The following is a 20,587-nucleotide window of genomic DNA, read 5'->3' as shown; positions in this document are numbered from 1 at the left end:
TCGGTCTCTGTGGCGCAATCGGCGAGCGCGTTCGGCTGTTAACTGAAAGGTTGGTGGTTCGAGCCCACCCAGGGACGGAGGAGATTCCTTTTAAGGGCCAAAAAGAACCTCGTGAAGCCCAGTAAGGGGAAGCGCCAAGTCCTGCCCACGGAAGGAATAACCACAGGCACCAGTACATGATGTGGACACCCCACTGAACAGCAGCTTCACAGAAAGGGACCTGTCACAATGGCACTTCGCTGGCTTCTGTTCACTCAGTGTCTGCCAGAACCCCCAGGTCCATTTCCAGGGAAAGTTCAACTCCAGCTCAACTGGGGAAAGCTCAGCTCTCTAAAGAATATTCTGAGTTGGAAGTCACCCAAAAGGTTCATTGAAGTCCAACTCCCGCCCTGCATAGGGCAGCCCAAAGATTTCACACCATGTACCTCAGAGTACTGTCCAAACTCTTGAACTCTGTCAGGCTCGGTGCTGTGACCACTGCCCTGGTAGCCTGTTCCAGTGTCCAGCCACACTCTGGGTGAAGAACCTTTTTCTAATATCCAACCTAAGCCTCTCCTGACAACTTTATACCAGTCCCTCAGGTTCCCTCCATGTTTCTTGCATAAGCATCCTTACTACTCCTGGTCTTCTGGATGACACCTGCCTACAGGCTTACCATGTATCTATCTATCTATCTATCTATCTATCTATCTATCTATCTATCTATCACCTAACCTGAACAAAAATAATTATGTCTAAAGCTGAATTTCAAGAGACTATAGATAATCCCTGATATAAAAAGCTTATACATTTATGTATTTTATTAAATTGTATTAATAAAGTACTGTTAGCTATATTAAATATACTTACTATACCATGCATTATAATAGCTTGTTTTGTGTACACAATGTATTAGACATTATTAAAAACTCTCCACAGTTTGGGGGGCTGCTACTGCTGTTCCCTGAACCCCAGTTCACAGCTTCGCTCCTAATCCTAAGTAGCTACATCTGGACATTCTCATTACTGTTAAAGAACAAATTTCGTGCTGTCAACAACATCTGGATAGCTGCATTCCTCAGAAAGTCCAGCCTGGCAAGCATTAAGAACTGGGAACCAAGCACTCCTATCAAAAGGATCCAAGCAGACATTACCAGATGCTAGTAAATCCAGAGCTGATGATACACAGAAAACACTAGAAGAGTTTCCTTCCAATCCTGATTTGACACTTCTGTTTTAAAACTCTTCTGAGATTGTTTTAAGCTTCTAAAATAAAGAACTAGACCCAAGAAATTCTAAAAGTTGACTGGGAATTTTGCTATCATTGCACATAAAACGTGCTTACTCACTTGTGACCATTTTCACTCTAATAGAAAGGACCAGATGTTACTCAGACACAAGGATATGGACAAAATTTCCATTGCATTAAATCAATCACAGAATACATGCATGCAGTAGTTTAAAAACACATCTTCACAGTTCTTTGGCCATGTAACACTTCATAAATTTTTAATTAAGGTGCCACAGGTACTCACAAACAAAGGGGGTAGAAACAAAAAATAAAAAATTGGAAGTTTCAATGGAGAGCTTCTCTCTTTTTTCTCCCACTGCTGGACAGTGGCCTGGAAAAACACCTTATATTTTGCCCCTCTAGGCTCAGTTAGGTCTGAAATGTATGTAGTGATTTGTCTAGCAACGTGAAAAAGTCCTGCTCATGCTAACATTGCTTATTGATGCTTTCATCAATAAGGCACTACTAAGGCATCAGTAAGGCAGCAGAAGGACAGCAAGACACAAACCTACCACAGGGACTTTGGACAGGATGGACACAACACCAGGACCACTTGCATCAATCCTCCAGTAGCTAAATGGCAGTAACTTGTATTGATCACAACACAGGTTGTCCAAGTTTTTAACGTTTTGAAAAAAATTATCAGTTAGGCCTCAAATCATAGAATTACTGCACCAAACTATAGGGCAAAATTAGAGGGGTTATTGTAGCTCACTATGTATCAGGTTACTGGCAAACAAGGGAACCAAAAAGGAATCATACAGAGCAGTTATCACTGTGGTACACAGACCGCCATGCCCTGAAGTTCTGCCATGGCTGATGAGGCAGTCGCTGTTATTGTCTGGGGACTCACTGAACTCCCATTTTCATTTAGTTAAGACTCTGAGCCAGCTGTTGATCTCATTATTGCATCAGGAGAACAGGAAAAGTGATGCTGTAGTTTGGACAAAAGCCCTGCTAGCAATAAAAACCCCAGCATCTTGAAACCTCCATCAGAAGCCTGCCCCACCTCCCTTTTTAAAACAGCAGTAGAAGAAATACAAGACAAAACTGTAACAACATTTAACAGTATTCTCAAGTGTAAATTTAAGAAGATGCAAGTGCTGTGCCATATTCTTCCAGGCTAGCGTAAAGCCTACAAAAAACACCTGCCAGGCCTGAGTACTAAACTGCTAATCAGTACTTTATTGACTAGAGTAAATCAACTGGAAGCAACTTCAGTTTTAACAGTCCTTCACGATCATGGGAAGATTTCTTAGTTACATCACTGTGGTTTAGAGTTTTAGTGTATAAAATGGACATGGACACATTCTCATTACTTGATGAAGAGCAAACCACTCTCTCCATTATCCCTCTGCTACTTGCTGAGGTAGGCTGAAGGACCTCTTGCACATCCCTGCATACAATACACCCACTATTCTACAAATAGGCCTACATCAGTTTTGAGCAGAGCTTAGGGTATAGCTTGAAGTAGTTTCAGATACGCTTGTATTACAACTACAACAGTGGTTGTGCACTTAAGAGATAACCTGACCTACAAAGGGGAAAACAACTTGAGAAGGATGGGAACAGATTTATTTGAAAGATGGCAGCTCCACAACCCAACCCCCCCATAAAAAAGAAAGGTAAGAGAAAAGACTAAAAAATGTAGCACAGTAAGTGTTGCTAAATTTTCTTTAACAAATACTGGAAGCACAGGAACCCAGCCTTCCAGTGCAGAGCTTCTTGACAGAGCAATGATGAAAAGTGACACTCTAGGAAAGACATTCCTCAGAAACATAACTAAACATGCTTAAAAGATGAAGACAGAAAAGCTAGTTGCAAGTCAATTAGAAAACATCTACTTAAAAAAAACCAAAAACAAAAACACACCTCTAACTGCTTTCAGTCTCACTAATTATGCTGTTTCAGAATACTTCTCTCCCAGAAATGTTTTGCAGTGCAATAAGGAATAAATTACTTAATTATTTCTCAGAACAATACCCACTATTCAGAGCGCACTGCCATTCCCTCCCTCTGACAAAAGCTGTCAGATCTGGCAAAAGCAGAATAAAAGAGGAATCCAGGTCCTGTGATAAAAGGACCTTCTGTGAGAAACCAAAAGTTAAGTCTCTTCTAAGGATAGGGATGCACCCAAACTAGAGGAGAAACAAATATGGAAATAAATTACAAGCATCTGCCAGCATTATGATACTTGCCAACTACTGCTGACAAAATTAAGTTATTCAGAGTTTTAATTCACCTACAACCTTCGTCTATTGTGAGTCTACAAAAAGCCAAAATCCTTTTATCTCAATGCTAACAAACATGATTTGCTCAGCACACATACTCTGCATGCAAGAGTAACGCAAATCTAAGATTTTAATATAATGTTTATGCATATTTAATATTATTACATTTACATATTTAATTTATCCTACTACATTAACAATACTAGATACAATATTTAGAAAAAACAACTAGCATAGTTAAGTCTTCAAATTTTTGTAGTTTTCTATCAAGTATAAAGCAGAATAGAAAACAAAGTTTCCATGTGAAGAAGAAAGAGTATTTTAACAGAGGCAGCCAAGACCTGTTGCGAAACACAGATCATGTGTGCTGACATTTAGATAAAACCTTGCAGTAATAAAAGATGCTGTCATTCACTATGTTTACAAGAAACCGCCTAATAGTTCACTTACTGGCTGCACTATAGAGATTATTTTAAAAAACCCACACAGCTCAGCATCTTTGTCTTGTCCTTTAGAAATAATTTGTACGTACGAAATGACCTTGTTTAAACCATATGTGATAGAAAATATAGAACTCTGCAATAGAAAGAGGTTAAAAAAGTTGAATACTGTGGAAAAAAATTTATTAAGTCTATACAAGTCTTCTGAAACAAACCATTGGCTTTGATACAGTAAACTCAAGTGAATACTCATTGCAATAGTATTTTTTCATACAGAGATCAAGAAGCCCTATAGCTTCCCATTTAGTGTCTGTGACAGAAGTTTTATTTCTGAATAAGTAGCTGCACAAAGCAGACGTGATAAGAGATCTCACAGTCACAGTGAGCTACAGTTGAGATAAACTTATATTACAAACATTTCAGAAAATTAGGAATCCATACTGAAGTGTGGCAAAATGATTCACAATGAAAGAACAATGACATCACTCAGACCCCTTGCCAATAATGAAGACTTTCTGCAGCAAGTCTAGAGCAGACCATCATAAAAACCTAGAGTGCAAGAATACCACAAATTTAGTATATAAATATCACAGGATTAAAACTCCAGTTAAACCATCAACTGAAGTGATGATTAAAAGGAAAACATGGCGTCTCCCAGCTTTGCAAAGGAAGCTTTCAAAGCATCTCTTCAAGGAAGTGCTGATGCCAACTAGGGCCTGTGCCAATTTGTGTTTTAGACGGCACTGCTGAAAGACAAAATTTTAGCAGATTTGTCTAAGAACTGTATAATTCTGCTGCTTTTAATACCTTAAAAAAGCATTTACTAGAAGAGATGAAACGTAACATTTATAGTTCATACTGTTTCCAAGATTTGTGCACACTATATAGTTCTATAATTTCAACAGAATTTAAAAATAAGACAAAGAGCAGACAATGCAGTATTTGTAAGATGGATCTGTTTAGAATAGTTACACAACTAATGTATACAGTTGTAAAATTTTTAGTGCATTTGTTCTTGCACATTATTTATGCTACTTATAAAAACCTGAAGATTGCAAATTGGGCATGCTTACCATAACATTTTCAAACTGGGGAAGCCGCAGAACATTTTTTTCTACAAGTGTTCACTGCCATGATACAAAACAAATATGTGCAAACTGCAAGGTCCCTAAAAATAGCATTTAATGACTTTATGTACAGAAAGATGTAACTATCTGTTTATATATGCAAAGAATAAGCTTCCCAAAGTTTATAACATAGAACAATATCCACCACATGCTCCTCCTCCTCCATATCCTTCTTCCTTGTTTGATAACTTTACACCTCTGTTTTGGCTTTCACTCTCCCACAGTCCAGGTGTCTGAATGATTTTTTCAACAAGTTCTTCAAAGGCACACTGCACACCATCACATGTTTTTGCACTTGCCTCTGGAGAAGAGACACAAAGTCAAGTGTTAGCATAACTTCTGGTAATTTGTTTAATATTTCTCTTTTAGTTAAGTTTCAACCTACAACAGACTTAAAACTTCTATAACCTATTCTTTAAAAACACAGCATTACCAAAATTGGCACCTACGTGGATTTGTCACCACACAGGTAGCACCTCAAAATATTTTTAATAGAAGAGCTTTCAAGTCAAACTTCACCAGAACATATGGAGACAGCTATAGCTTAGCTTTACTTTTTCTATGGAAAGCATTCCAATAAGAAAAATTAGGATTCTTGTCTGAAAAACCTGGTTGCTGTTCTGTATTTCAGTTCCGCACATTAATCATAACTGTAGTACCACCAGAACATATGAATCAAGGATCCACCCTGCAGGATTCTGGGTCAGTCTCCATGATAAAAAGCAATAAGGGATCTCATTCCTTTTGCAGGTAGCAGAATTCTAGGTAATTTCACTCCGGATCCTTACTTTGGCCAAGACTAAGAAATCTGCCCATAGTTTATGTTTTAAGAAAAACGGACACCATCAGGAATTGTTCAGCTTCACAAGGGCTTGCCCTGTTCATCTACACAGTCATGCAGATACTTAACATATGTAGCATGCATATAACTTTATGCACACTTATAGTCTAATTTTCACTTTTGTTTTCATCTTCCAAGCACTTGGTAGCTTGTGCCTCAGCTCTGAGCTTTCATTCCCACATCTGACACTGTAGCTCAAAAGAAACACCAGCAGGACACTAAACAAAAATAAGTCTTCAGTCAGAGATAAAGAATACAGGTCAAAGTCCAAGAATGAATGAGTACATGTCAATGAACTGCTTTGCTACTGGAATAATCCTGTAAAATTATCCCTTCTGATCCTTAGGTGAAACACATAATAAACATATGCATAAAGAGTCACTTCAACACCCATTTTTCAATTTATCATTACATGGCTTTGCCAAGACCCATTTCATTTTGCAGCAAGATGAGATCAATACATTTGCTCCAATCATAATTATGTCATTATTCAATCCTACCCACCATTTATAAGTTAATTATATATCCACCTACTTCTACATCCCAGTTCTAATACAGATTTCTCTCAGGTACCAGCTATTTTGCTATACTGAAGGCTGGCCCTAGCACCAGTTTTCCCTCTCATTTTGCTTCTGTTATGAATTTAGGAGGTCAGCTGGGAAAAGAAACCAGACAAAACCCCAAACGCAAAAACAGGTTTCATCACGCTACAAAGAGCCTGCACTCTGCCCTTCATCCTTTTGAATTTCTACATAATCTTCCACAGTTAGAACAGATATCTGGACATGGGCACAACATTAAATAACTGGAATACCCATTATTTTTGTGTCCAGTGCAGGTGAGAAATACCATTAATTGGACAGTACACAAAGAGTCTCAATCCTACAGAAGGAGTACTTCTCCTTACACAACAAAAATCAAGACAGATCTCTGCAAATATCTATAACATACCTATGAACAACATGGAATGTTTTCTTGCAAATTTGAGGCCTTCATTTCTGTCAACTTCACGATTTTCCTGTAATAAAACAAAGCATTAATATTCCTTATTAACAAGATACACCAGTAGATTACTTACTGCAATTGAATTTGGTTTACCTTATCAATCTTGTTTCCAACTAACATTTGCACTATGTCATTCCTCGTGCAGTATGTTTCCAATTCATTTAACCAGTTATCCAGCTTGACAAAAGTATCTCTTCTCGTGACATCATAAACTGAAAGATATTAGTGATATTATTCCACAATATTTTTCCAAGAATTACAGCTTACAACACAAAAGGAGCAAAAATGATGGCTTTTTGAATCAAAAAACTGAAGGAGTTCTAAGGAGTCAAATTTACCTTCTATACCAACCACTGGAAAAAGTAGGACATCCACCAGCTCAATTTACTGATGCAGAACAACTCCAAAGTTCACCCACCTACAGTTCTCAGGCTAATATTCCTTGATACACCCTAGCTTACAGGCTAGAGACTGCTGTTCTCCAAGGAATTCTACACTAGCCGATCCCTCATTTAGGATACCCAAAATCACTACAAAACAGCTACGCAAAGAAGATGGCATGACCTTCAGTACTGAAGCTATGAAAGTGTTTTTTTCCTTTGTATTCATATCCCACATGCAGACAGGCAAAAACAGCTTCTTTCAATCAAATCTGTAACTTGACTTGTGCGAACAATCTTTTTTTTTTTTTTTTTGGAAGACGAGTAACAAAGAAATAGTCAGGAGATACTGAATAAAATGGGAGAGCAAATCTCAACAGCAGAACCTTCTATCTCCCAAACAGTGCTTGTTTACAGCTTTCAACAGTGAGTGGCAGGTTCAGTGCAAGGAAGGGACTTGACACGACATGCTCTGACAGCACCTTCCTATACCAGGAAGATAACACAACTCATGATTTGGGAAACCTACCAGGAGGTCATATGACATGTTATTCCACATTAAACAATTCAACTGGACACAAGAGCTTAGCAAGATTCTCTAAAGTCAGAAGCAACTTCAAGAAAATTAAATGTACATCCCTGCCCTTACTTTAGACAGCTCCTCACTCCTAACAGCGGAGACACAGAACTGCAGAGATCAGTGCCTGAGCAAATGGGCTTCCATACACCAAAAAAAACCACAAATGAGACTTCACTGTGAAGCTGAAATTATGGGTTTTGCCATAATTTCATAGGTTTCTCACACACAGATTTGTGCTTTCTACATGCCCAACTCGTCTTTCCCAAGCGATTCTGACCGTGTAACATTCCATCAGTTTGGAGACGAATAGCAAAAAAACCTCAGCCAGATTCCACATAGTTTATATTATTAATTTCATCAGGAAAAAGACAACAGGGATAAGAAAAAGAAAAAGCTGTAGAACACTGATACAGAGAGACTACACTGAGGAGAATTTTTTTACTCTGCACTTAGTAAGCATGGGCAAAAAATAAAAAGCCATAAATAAAAGACTAATTCATGACAGCACAAAGATAACAGTGCCAAGCTATCTATTCAAATAGCAGTAGCTTTTATTCTCATGCAAAAATCAGAGGTTCTCAAGCCAAGACTGACTACATGAGAAAGAGGTTGAGACACAAAGATGCTTGGATATGAGTTGTTCAACATAGATACAAAGACTTCTAATATCAATTACACATTATATAAAGGCTATATGAGTTTGCCTAATTCCAATTCACGAGGAAACCACAAACATTTGAACTAGCATGCAAAAATACACTTACCTAGGATGACACCTTGTGCACCTCTGTAGTAACTGGGGGTTAATGTTCTGAACCGCTCCTGACCTGCAGTATCCTAATAAACCATTCAAAAAATTCCGTTATTCAGAATTTGAGTAGAACGTAATTTAGCTTTCAGGTATTCTACTTCTGATGAACATACAAAGTACAATTTAAACTATATTCAAATAGCAGATTAGCTGAGTTTATTCCATCCCCTGCTGTTTTACTACACCTTAACTTGGAGATTTTATGTAGCCTGTTCTGGGAAACACCTTTGAACTATTAGATACAGTATGCAACTGTATTGTATAACAGTAAGATGGCCATTTCTGCAAAGGCATTTAATCTGCAGCTAGTACTGCAGCAACCAGCAAGAAAGCAGCATAGCTGCAGTACTAAGATTTTCTAACAAGCATCACAGCCCATGACAAAACCAGTGAAGGAACAAAACAAGTTCAGTCACTTCAATCACTTGGTCCAACTAAATTTGACTGAGTATCTGGGTAAATGCATTAACATGCTATAACACAGCACAATGGAGAGTATTTTTTAAAAGCTTGGAAGTACTTTTTCTTTACTTGCTGTAATGGAAGTTCTATTTTAACTAGAGCAGAAGTTGAACACACTAAAGCTATGATTAACAACACTGCCCCTTCTCTCTTTGAAATGCATCTGCTACAAATAACTCTGACATGGAACCTATAAAAGCCTTCATATGATGGCTATTAAGTTTAGACAAAAACAGGTTTAAAGAGGTAACATATGAGCATGCAACTGTAATTCTTAACCTATCAATACACAACCTAAGTGTTATAGGCAAAATTTAATAAAGAAGTGCACCCTTCTACAGATTTAATACCATTTAATTCTTGCTTTTATCTACTTCTATCCCAACCAGACCAGGAATTAGTACTGCAGAAGCTCACAGGCAACAGAGCTACCCCATCAGTCCATTGTCTCACAGTTCACTGCACCTTCTGAATGCTGCAGTATGAATCTCCTACTTCTCCAAATCACTTTAATATTAATAGAAAAGCATTCTATACAAATTATACAGTATAGAAACCCTAGCAATTCTTAAAGAAAAGCATGAAAAACTTAGGAGAGACTTACCCATATTGCCAGTTTAGCTTTGTTTCCATCAACAGAAATAGTTTTCACCTTGAAGTCCACACCTAGAGGAGGAAAAATATGTCAGTTCTTCAAACATATTACAGCTATCTTTGAAAAAGAAAATAAAGAGAAATGGAAAAAATAAAATCAAACACCAAAAAACCCCATGTTTTGACAGGAGCAGAAAGAATAAGTTTCATTAGCTATTAATGAAGCTTGCTCAAAATGCAATATTTTCTTGCTGACAGGGCATTTTAAGCCCTTGACTTAAAATATTTTATGGAAGTAAGGCAATACTACATCTCTTGTACTAAAGCACATATTCCAGGACAAATTTTCAAGTTCATAATTCAAATGGATTAACTTTCTATTCATTACTCACAAACGTTCTCCAAACAGACAACAAGGTAATGGTTCTGCTGCCCAGTCATCTACTCCAACACGTAACAAATCTTCCCCCTTCAAGTGTCCTCCGCCCCCCCCCCCCCCCCCCCAGGAACTAGCAGCCTATCAATTGCTCAAGGACAAGATGCACCAAACTCAGGCCAAGGAGAACAACATGTTAGTGACTGGGAATTTAAAGGATATAGTGACACGCATCTGTTTGAGAGGCTCAGCACAGTTATGATCCATTATGTTTTAATTTAACCCTTAGGTTACTAATAGAAAGTAACTAACTAGTATTTTGGAGCAACTTTCACTTCCCACCAGGCAGCAGCTCTAAAATGAAGTAGCAGTATAGAAAGCTGATACTTCTATAAGAATAACTTCCAAGTGCAACAGCAACCTTTTTCTACTTGGAATTACAATATCAATCATCACATTCCCTACCAGAAAAAGAATTTAACTATTCGAATACAAAATGAGTAGAGTGTCAGGATGAGCGTGCTGCACTTACATTCCCAAATTCATGCAGATTACAAATATAAAACAAACAACTGCCAAAATACATTCAACCTAAAGTCACAAAGGATATATAGGATGATTAAGAAACTTATAAGCAGATTTAAAGTTCAGTTGCACTGAACTTTAAAAGAGCTTTGTTTCAAAAAAGATAAACAAAAGTTTTATTCCACTGTTTCACAGCTTCAGCTCATTGAAGCATTCCCTGAAGTGTCACGTGTTTTTCAGACAACATTTTGCACTGGAAGAAGCCCATACTCTCTCTCAAACAAAATTTTCCCAAAGTACATCAATTTTTGTAGCAACTGAACAGTTTTTTTCAGGCACTAGGACTCCTAGTCCCTAACTCAGCAGTAATATAATGCTCAGTATCATGCACAACAACAGTACCTTATTCTACAGTTATGCTCATAGAAAAGACCAGTCGTTATTAACTTTATTTTAAACACAACATCAGTTCTTAGAACTTTACCTAGTTCACAGAAGACTGCTACGCTAGCACTTTGACTCAATTTAATCCTAGAGAACATTCTGTTCTGTCTGCTTTTCAGCACTCAGCAGTAACTTTCAGACTAAAAGAATCTCTTTCTTCCACGGTAATTGCATGCTTCTTCCCCTGAACTCCAAAAATCTCCATCTGCAGTTCAGTCAGCATGTCCAATAGTCCACAGTGCCTTCTTTAATCCATCAGTCTGGCACCAAAACCTGTAACTGCAGATACTACAAGTCTATTGGATTCTTACCATGACAAATTAAAATGTCATAATAATTTCAAGAAAGAAAACTTTCTTCCTTAAGTTAAACATATTATACGAATTCTGAAGCCACAGTATCCTTCTCCCATTCAGTAAACAGATTCAGTATCTTGTGCCTGCACAGTTCAGCAGCCTTCATTTAATGGAAATGGATATATATACCTTTATGTTAGCCCTGCCACTGGTTTAAAATTTGCTTTAAATTTTGCAAAAGCAATGCAAGTACAATAAAAAACTAAAATAGTGACTAAACTCCATGTGTTAAACTGACTGTTGAAAAGCAAAAGTGTGAAAATGAACTAATAACACACCAAAATACACCCTTTAAAGTGATTGAGGCATGTAAAACAGAATTCTAACAAAGGAGCTCAACACGTATAAAAGCCAATTAACAAAAAGAAAACTTTAAAATACTTGAGCTTTTGGTTGCCAATCTGCCATAAGGAAAGACAAGTAGAAAAAATTTAAGGCTCAAGAAAACCTTGTTGAATTGAACAAAGAGGGTACTTGTATTTCTTAAAACCAACAGTGAAATACAGACATGTTCGTGCACCAGGTATCAGTTCTGACCTTGCAAGAGTGATGTGTCTACCCTTGACAGCAGAAAGCTGACAGTGCTTTCCACCATGCCTTGGAAGACAGCCAGAAACAAGGCAGCACTACTTGACTGTACTCCTGTGAGTTAACACCTCCTGCCTCAGCACTACACACTAACATACTATGGACTTACAGTCTGCAAGAAGCAGCTGTCACTGATACCGCTCTCACATTCAGGCCAGTAATGCCACCCTGTATTTACAGGAAGTCCACAATTAGCTACAGTGTAGTATCTGTGTTGTAGGTAAGTGACAAGTTGGACAGCTTAGGAGTTTGAGGACTCCAAATGCAAGTAAAGCTAAAAAGTTAAGAAACATCAGATCTGTGCAATACGTCACTTCATTTGTGAAATACAGATTGCACTGAACACTTATCTAGAATCTGTCATACAAAGAGCAAGCAAGTGAAGACAAGCATGGGCAGTAAGGACAACTGGAAATACTGGGGTACATGTATGTATTTGTATGTATACACGTGATGAAGCCCAACAAACAGGCCAGGCTCAAGAGAATACAAGGACAGGTAAGCTGCTAGGTTAAATACATGTTTAATCCAACTGAAGGTACTAAAGCTGAACTATTTGCCAAAAGCAGCTTATTCTTTGAAGAGTATCACAGGATTTTTACTAAGTTCTGAAGAATAACCCACATGAAACAATCATTTAGGGTTTCTTTTAAATTGTACCCAATAGGTCTGTGCAATCTATGAAGGTAAGATATTTCTCAACAGGTGATCACAGGGGATCAGTTGTACTGCTGTCAAGGCTTTCCTCAGTATCATGGGTTTGTGTGCAGTTCTTGCTAGATCTTAAAGAAAACCAAACCAACCAAAGTTCTCCTCACTTTCTAATCCAAATAAAAAAATAAAGTCACGTTAGCCAGTTCACCAGTCAGTATGTAGATGACATTGAAAGAAGACATAACTTATATTTCATTCATTTTGAAAAAGCACCATACTCTTCAGTTTCAACAGGAAACGCTTTAAAATCTCTTCTGTCCTTCTGATCCCTAACTCAAAACAAAAGTGTTTAATTAGCACAAAGAGAACTCCAAGCCAAGACTCACAGTGTTTTGACATTTCACCATCTTGGAAGTACCTGAAATTGGCTTCTAGGGTCTGTCTTCACGAAGCAGAATAGTTACCTCTAGGAACTCACTCCAGCTGCTTTATCTATATGAACAATAAATCATGCCCTGAATTTAAAGCTGACATTTTGCTTCTTAGAAATACCTTTACCAGAAAAGTGGCAATGCCACTGGATAGTAGCTTAAAAAGAAAAACAAGAAAACAAATAAGAATCGAGATTCCGTCCTCTTCCAGTTAAGTGGACAAAAAAATGAATCTGCTATCCCCTAGAAGTGCCCCACACACCATGCTGTAGGACTTGCACAGCTGGGGTCACAGTAGCTCTACTGCACAGCACTACCTCAAATATCAGCTAGATGGGTCTAACAGGGTGATCTACACACTGACTTTTCCCAAATGATCACATTCATTCCAAATTAGTACTTTTGCTTCAGAACTCAAACTCTGTCTGAAGCAATGCTTACATTGAGTACTCCTCCTCCTTTCCCACATCAGAAATAGAGCAGAGTAGGACCGGCCAGGTAGGATCTGCCAGCAGCAAACCTTGAATTGTTTTTATTTAACAACCAGTGATTAGCTACCACACATGCTGTTGTGCATTTTGACAAACCCAAAGAAGAATTACTTCAGGAAATAATTCCTTTGTTTCTCAAATAGCACAGTGATGCCAGTTTTTGACACAGATACAAACAGCAGAAGAAAAAAAAAAAAAAAAGAAACCCATCATTAAAAACAAAAAAACCCCAAACAATAAAAATGCCCAGATGCACTCAGAGACTGAACAACTCTTTTGGTATCCCAAAACACCATGAAAGCTTCAGTAGCTATTCTGCACTAACTTCCTGGCTCACATGGTTGACATATGAAGAAATTAACAAGATCAGAAGTATATACAGTGCCAAAACTATTAGATTAGAATCCAAGATTGCCATCTTCACCACCTGATCTATTTCATTCCTGTTTCCTTCCATGCTATCCTCCCTCATAAACTGAGGTGGGGCTACTTGCACAACTTCATTTTTCATAAGCAATGGAATGAACAAAAATAGGCCACTTTCTTCCCCTTGGCTTGCCAGTGCTTTATAGGAAATAGAACTCCTGAATCTTTTTAAAATTAACATTAATAAGATCAATTTATTTCATTCTTAATAAATTAGAACAAGTTTTGCTTACCAACAGCTGAACTCAAAGAAAAAATTCTATTTAAGCTCTTAGACAGAACTCTTCCTACAGAGAAAGTAAAAAACGCAACTGAAATTACGGTGTGAAAAGATATCTCTATTTTCCATTATTTCAGCTATTACTTTGCCACAGAGTTGCATGACACCCTTAAAAGTTCCATTTTGCTTCCTTTGAGAACCAATCTTCTTAGTGTATCCTGCATTCTGGGTCACTCTCCCCCAGCACAACTGACCCATGCTGGTAGGCAAAATATCAGCACAGCAATGACACGTCACTGCCTTTTCCCCCAGCAGCTCCAGATTCTTGGCTCTCTTCCCCTTTTCTCAGGAGTCTAGCTGCCAAGGAACTGATTGCTAAGTAGAAGAAAAAAGCCACATTGTAATTTCCTCCCTACAGAGGAAAGGCAGAAGCCAGGCAGAGCCCAGAGCACTCAAGTATTGTCAGAAGTTGGAAGAGTTAACACTACCTGCTACAGTCTCTTAAGATAGCTACTAAGTATCACATTACATAGACACAAGGTCTGGACAGCAATATTACCACTCAAAAACCTGACAGCTATTTTGCACAGATAGATCAGACAGAAAGTAGCAGTTCTTACAGAGAGGCAAACATGTCTGAACTTCACTACATGTCAGACAAGTCTGAACAAACCACAATTTTACACTGAAAATGTTATCAATTTTTCTAAGGTACTATCAGCACATACTTACCAATTGTTGCTGCAAGTTCTGGGTCAAATGTATCATCTGTGAACCGCAGCAGAAGGCTGACAGTGAAAAAAGAAAAATAAGAGAAACTATTATTGCAGCATATCCATACCTTGCTGGAAGCCCATAAATTACAAGTCTGAAAGGAACAGAAAGATCACATCGCTAAAAAAACTTCAGATGTGAGGGGGGTTTTTTTGGTAGGAATAAGTATATGGAAAAGAAAACGGAAAGAATAGAGCAGACATGCTCTGCTACCTGAGCCTTCTCTGCATGTATTACCAAGAAAGTCTCTTTGAAAACAAAGTACCCCACAAGTTGTTGAAACAGTTACCTGAAAAGCCATGTGATCTGCTTTGCAAAGCATTTTACTTCAACCTTATTCTACCTTTCTTTTTCCAGAATCCAGTACAAAAGTAGTAATTTTTTTGTTTGGCTTCAATATTGCTTCATACAGTATTTCTGTAAGCTTGAGAAATAAATTCCAAGTCAGCTTTTCATCCCAGAAATAACTCCTTGAATTGGGCATACAGGGGAATAGCAAGGACGACAACCATCAGAAATAAAGACACAGAAGCTGAAGAGTAGAAATAGCTCCCCAACGTTTTATGACTTTATATTTCTTTATATATAACTACTCACTCACACAACATTTCTCCGTATCTCGTTGAAGGTGTTTGCCACCAGTAGAAAAAAGTTACAACAAAGACTTAACAGCACATCACACCATAGCACTGCAGGGTCCCTTACAGCAGTGCCCATAATGCCACCAGAGTCAAATGTAAATATTTCCGTGAGAGACAAAGATTCTCAGCAGTTTCTAAAATCAATAGTCTTATGCATCTGTGGCAAGCGCATGTAGCAGGCAGCTGTTTGCTACGACCACAGCTTCTACTAGGAAATTTTCAGGATAGAGAACCACCCTGTTCTTTTCTCCTCTTTCTGCATGTGAAATTAGAAGTCAAGTGGTTTTCAGCATTTGGACACAGTCCTGCATTGACAAAAACAGCAACTGCAAAAATTCCTTTATTTCAATGAGGATGACAACTCCAAGGTAATCACAAACCAACATTTTTTCTCTCCTTACTCCAGAACCCCAAAACCAAATGGTAGCTTTATTTATCAAAGAATAATTAAAATAATAATATTAAAAAAAAAACAAACATGGCATACAGGTTTTTACCAGTACCTTCAGATAGTTGTATAAGGATGTTATTTAAGAGCAGCTATTTTTAGTTACAACCAATACTAGTTTCATTCAGACCAGAGGAATTATGGAACCCTTATACTGCTACTAGAATAAAACAGTCATTTTACCAGTCCTGCATGCCAAGCCCAGCCAACTTCTACCTTTTCTTCATATGTAGCTATCATCTTCTACAAGGCACAGCACCCTCACAAGGACCATGTTTAAGAGAGCCTTTGTTCAGAAGTCAGGACTCCAACCACTAACTCCACCATGCTAATACCTGTTTAACATCTGACCTTTCCTAGTCAACCCATAGGTAAGAGACACAAGTTTAGGAATAATTCAATATTAAGTTCCTGTACCTGAACAACTGCACTGTTACCGTTTAATAGCATTTTTATTTCCCTCACATAATGGCTCTTTTAATAAGCTTTCTGATGTAAAGAAACACGTATATGAATAGGTATGCAAAACCACTGTGTGTTTTATCTGCCCCAGGAAAAATTCTTCCATATGGCCACTCATATATAAGAGATGATCTCAACTAAAAGAAATTTGCTCAGATCATGTCTGTCACCAGGGGCCTACTGTACTAATTATCAATTTAGTAGCTAACTCAAATGAGTAACTGACAGACTTTTAACAAATGTGGGCACTTTTTCCCCCTAATTAGCAACTTGTATGTAATTTAGGGTCACGGCAGATGACAGGCATTATTGTCATTAAAATATCAAATATAAAATTACCAGTGTGGTACATTCCCAGATGCCCTCCTGCATTTCTATCTCACACCCTTTAGTAAGAACTATGTTGCTATCAAAAGAAGTTAAAAACACCACACAAATAAAATCCCAACTCCTTAGGGTTGGGGTCTACAGCTTAGCTAAAGCCACGAATACCACAGGGAGGAAAAAATCAACCTCAAGGTATTTGATAAAGCCTGTAATTAGCAAAAAAACCTGTGTTAGAACTACTTTGCTGCGACTCCGTGCTCCCCCGCACACACCCAATGCTGGGTCACTTGTGACTCTGTATATACGTATTATGGACTAGACATTAACCCCAAAGCGCTATGGAGATGTACAAGGGCACCTATATCCCCACGACGCAACGCTGCCCCGGGCACAGGGCGGCCCAGGTGACCCTGGGCAACCCGACAGAACCCCCGCTTCATCTGTTCGCTTCTGAGCCTGGCAGACAGCAGCTCGGGGCCGGCGGCTGGGGGAGCGCTGCGGAGGAGGAGGAGGAGCGGTGGGGGGGGATCTCTCGCCCGCCGGAGAGCTGGCCGGGAAGGGGCGAGGGAGCTCCCCCCGCGGGCCCGGCCCTGCGGGGCGCAGGCCGCGCCCAGACGGCGCTGTCGGACAAGGGGCCTAGGCCGGAGTCGGCCGGCCAGGAGAGGCTGCGGAAGGCTGGCGGGCGCCCCCTCACCTGGACTTGCCGACGCCGCTCTCGCCGATGATGAGGATCTTCAGGGTGGTCAGCACGTCCTCGTCCATCCCGGCAGCGCCCCCGGACCGGCCCCAACCGCCCGACGCTCCGTGCGCAGCTGCGGCGGCAGCGCTGCGCCTGCGCGGGGCCGCCCGCCGTTTGTTTACAGCGGGCGGGGCGGGCCGGGCCGTGCGCGCGTGCGCGGGGCCCGCGGCGGAGGGAGCGCGGCGCGCCCGGGCCGTGACCTGAGGGGGGCCGGCGGGCCGGCGGCGTTGGCGGCTGCTGCCGGTGTCGGAATCCAGGGCCGTGCGGGGGGAAAGGGACCAGAGAAAATGGCAGCGGCTTATTACACGCTGGAATGGGCTGCCCAGGCTGGTGGTGGTGGAGTCCCCGCCCCTGGAGGTGTTTAAGGAAAGACTGGACGTGGCATGCAGTGCTGCGGTGTGATTGACAAGGTGGTGAGCGGTCATCGGTTGGACTCGATGAGCTCACGGGTGTTTTCCAGCCTCACTGATTCTGTGAGTGCTTACGCCGCACGAAGGCAGCCGGCCAGCGCCCGGTGCGGAAGCAGAGGCAGCTGCCGCCTCCCGCGGGGAGCAGCTGGTCCGGAGCCTGCCACCAAAACATGGGCTCGTCTGGGGACAAACCAGCACTGCAGGCCGGCTGAGACGTGACACCACGTGATTTTCTACCAACATCTTCTCCATTAAAAGCCAAAAATGTTTGGTTTATTTTTAAACCGATTCCTACGAGAAAGTCTCTTTATAACCAATTCGCTAACCTGCTATTACTGCTTGAAACCTACCTCAGGCCATGTGTAAACAAGTGCAACTCTTCTAAAATTAAGAGAGTACATGTCCGATGTGAGCATGAGATTCCTCGACCAGTGCTGTAGTCCTCTGGGACTGGTAGCCTTTGGGCATGCTAGAGACTGACTCCATCAAATAAACAAGTTCAGGCTCTTCCATATTCACATGTCACACAACCAGTCACTCTAAAGGAAGAGATCAGGCGATGTCAGCAGTTTGCACAAGGCAGGTGCACTTGTGAGACCAACGTTGTTTCTGTCAGAACGATGGCTGCAGAGGGCTCAGTTCTTCCAGCAGTCCTGCCTCTGCTGAGCAGTTGCCTTCACCTGAGTTCCAGAGTCAACACAGAAACTGTTCTCTTGAGTTTTGTGGTAAACCTCTCTGTTGCCTGGCTTCTTCCACTTTCAGGATCTGGTCTCCTGGCTTTTACCTCAGAAAAATAAGTCCCAGGATGAGTACAATAACAGTAATTATCCTATTAAACTATGGAAACATATTCTATAATTAAATGTGCAAACGGCTGACTGTGTTTACAACAGCGCTGTGCCTGTTTGTAATTAATAATCTAAAATTTGTTTATTTGAATTAATAATCTAAAATTTGGCGTGACAATTTTTGTAGTTTGGAATGTGCTTTGCAGTCATGCAAGAAAGCAGAATGTCTATACTCTCTAGTTTTTGTTGAAGTGTACAGGAACTGCGGGGTCTTAGCATGGATCAGGATGAGGATTTAAATTTGGAAGGTATATCCAAAGAGCAAAGTATTCCACTAAGGCTACTGAATCTCTTGAAGTCAGACAGTATTTGTATTCTGGGATTTGTTTGTTTTTTTTTTTTTCCCCCACTGCAGCCATAGAATTAAACTATTTAATGTGGATATTAGTCCTGATTCAGATCATAATCCTATACCTCACTCAGAATGAAGGGTTGGTCAGGATGGCATTCAGATCTTTGACTTTGATGATGAGCATGCACCAGAAAAGAGGGAAAACCTGCCCTAAATGAACAATTCCATAACTCAAACTTATGGATGTGATGTTTTAGACCTTCTTAGGTATGCCCTTTGAGAACAGGTATTTCTCCAAGCTGTTCTCCTTCAGGTGGAACTATGTAGTCTCTCACATTGAGATTGGATCTGAGTACTGCAGTCAGCCTGTTTGCTGTCTGCACATTTAATTTAATTCTGGAAATCCAGGCCTATTGCAGGAACCAGCTATTGGATAATCAAGGTGTCTCAGTCCTTCTAAACAAGAATATTATTTATTCATTGAAAGATGTGCAATGATCAGAACATCTTTCAACGATTTTTTGTATAGCTTCTTCATTGAAGCCATCTCTAAACTGGGAGAGGTATCTAACCTGCTCCAATTCATAGGTTCCTGTCTTTTTCCTTGCCTACTTTTCCGAACTTATCAGGAGTCCTTGCTTACTCCTAACAATTAGCCCAGTCCCTTGAATAAGTCTGGGAGGGTTTCTCTTTTTATCATTTGCTGTCCTGTTTGATCCTGACCTCAAATGTGGAAGGGTCAAACCAGAGCAGTGTGGTTAGCCCTTCCCTGATAATCAGTCTTCCTAGAAGAACACTGGAGATTTGGTTTTGGTTTGTTTGTTTCATGCTATGCGGTTTCCTCTTGATTTCTTCTCACTGATCTCTGACAGAATGGCACAGAGCAGATCATTTTTGTCAGCAGATAATTTTTATAAATTATTATGCATGTATAGTTTCCTTATTCTAGACACATTGCTAAGGGAAGCAGTCTGATGGTGGAAAACTAGCATAACTGATTCCAAGGCAGGTCACTGACAAGGGGAGACACAGAGACAGACAGACAGACAGACAGACAGACAGACAGACATCAACTTTGCACTTCAGAGTTTCACCTCATGTTTTACAGTCTTGCATGAATTCTGCTTGGCTCCTGGTTTGATACAGGGCTCAGACAAGTAGAAAAATATCAGGTCCATCTCAGCTTGTGCAAATGTATGCAATCAGTGTTCCTGAGCTTTTGATTACTTCAGGGATGTGACAAGGAAAGACGTCTTGACAATGATCTTGTGTACTCTCACCGTTAAAATTTCCTGTCCACTGTATTACAGACTGGGCTATATCTTTGACCATGAAAATAAATAGGAAACTATTTATAGTCACTCCCTCAGGGCTGGGATCAGTAATGAAAGGAC

The 20,587-nt window shown here is 39.9% G+C and overlaps 1 protein-coding gene and 1 non-coding gene across 2 annotated transcripts; one reads left to right on the top strand and one right to left on the bottom strand.

The window, feature by feature from the left end:
• Positions 1-3: 3 nt before the first annotated feature.
• TRNAN-GUU (transfer RNA asparagine (anticodon GUU)) lies at positions 4-77 on the top strand. The gene has a single exon. It is a non-coding gene; the product is annotated as a tRNA-Asn (tRNA).
• A 4,030-nt stretch (positions 78-4,107) lies between these two features.
• On the bottom strand, positions 4,108-17,739 carry RAB18 (RAB18, member RAS oncogene family). The gene is made up of 7 exons (XM_066199478.1): positions 17,599-17,739; positions 14,985-15,040; positions 9,752-9,813; positions 8,639-8,711; positions 7,008-7,126; positions 6,861-6,927; positions 4,108-5,369 (listed from the first exon to the last, which is right to left on the bottom strand). The coding sequence occupies exons 1-7, from the start codon at positions 17,664-17,666 to the stop codon at positions 5,191-5,193; spliced, it is 624 nt and encodes a 207-aa protein (XP_066055575.1). The 5' UTR covers positions 17,667-17,739; the 3' UTR covers positions 4,108-5,190.
• Between the last annotated feature and the right edge of the window lie 2,848 nt (positions 17,740-20,587).

Source organism: Chamaea fasciata, unplaced genomic scaffold (assembly GCF_029207755.1).
Source record: "Chamaea fasciata isolate MVZ Bird 193981 ecotype frontalis unplaced genomic scaffold, bChaFas1.0.hap1 SCAF_1, whole genome shotgun sequence".
Taxonomy (NCBI): Eukaryota; Metazoa; Chordata; class Aves; order Passeriformes; family Sylviidae; genus Chamaea; species Chamaea fasciata.
The sequence above is the reverse complement of the archived record's forward strand: the minus strand, read 5'-3'. Positions and strand labels throughout refer to the sequence as shown.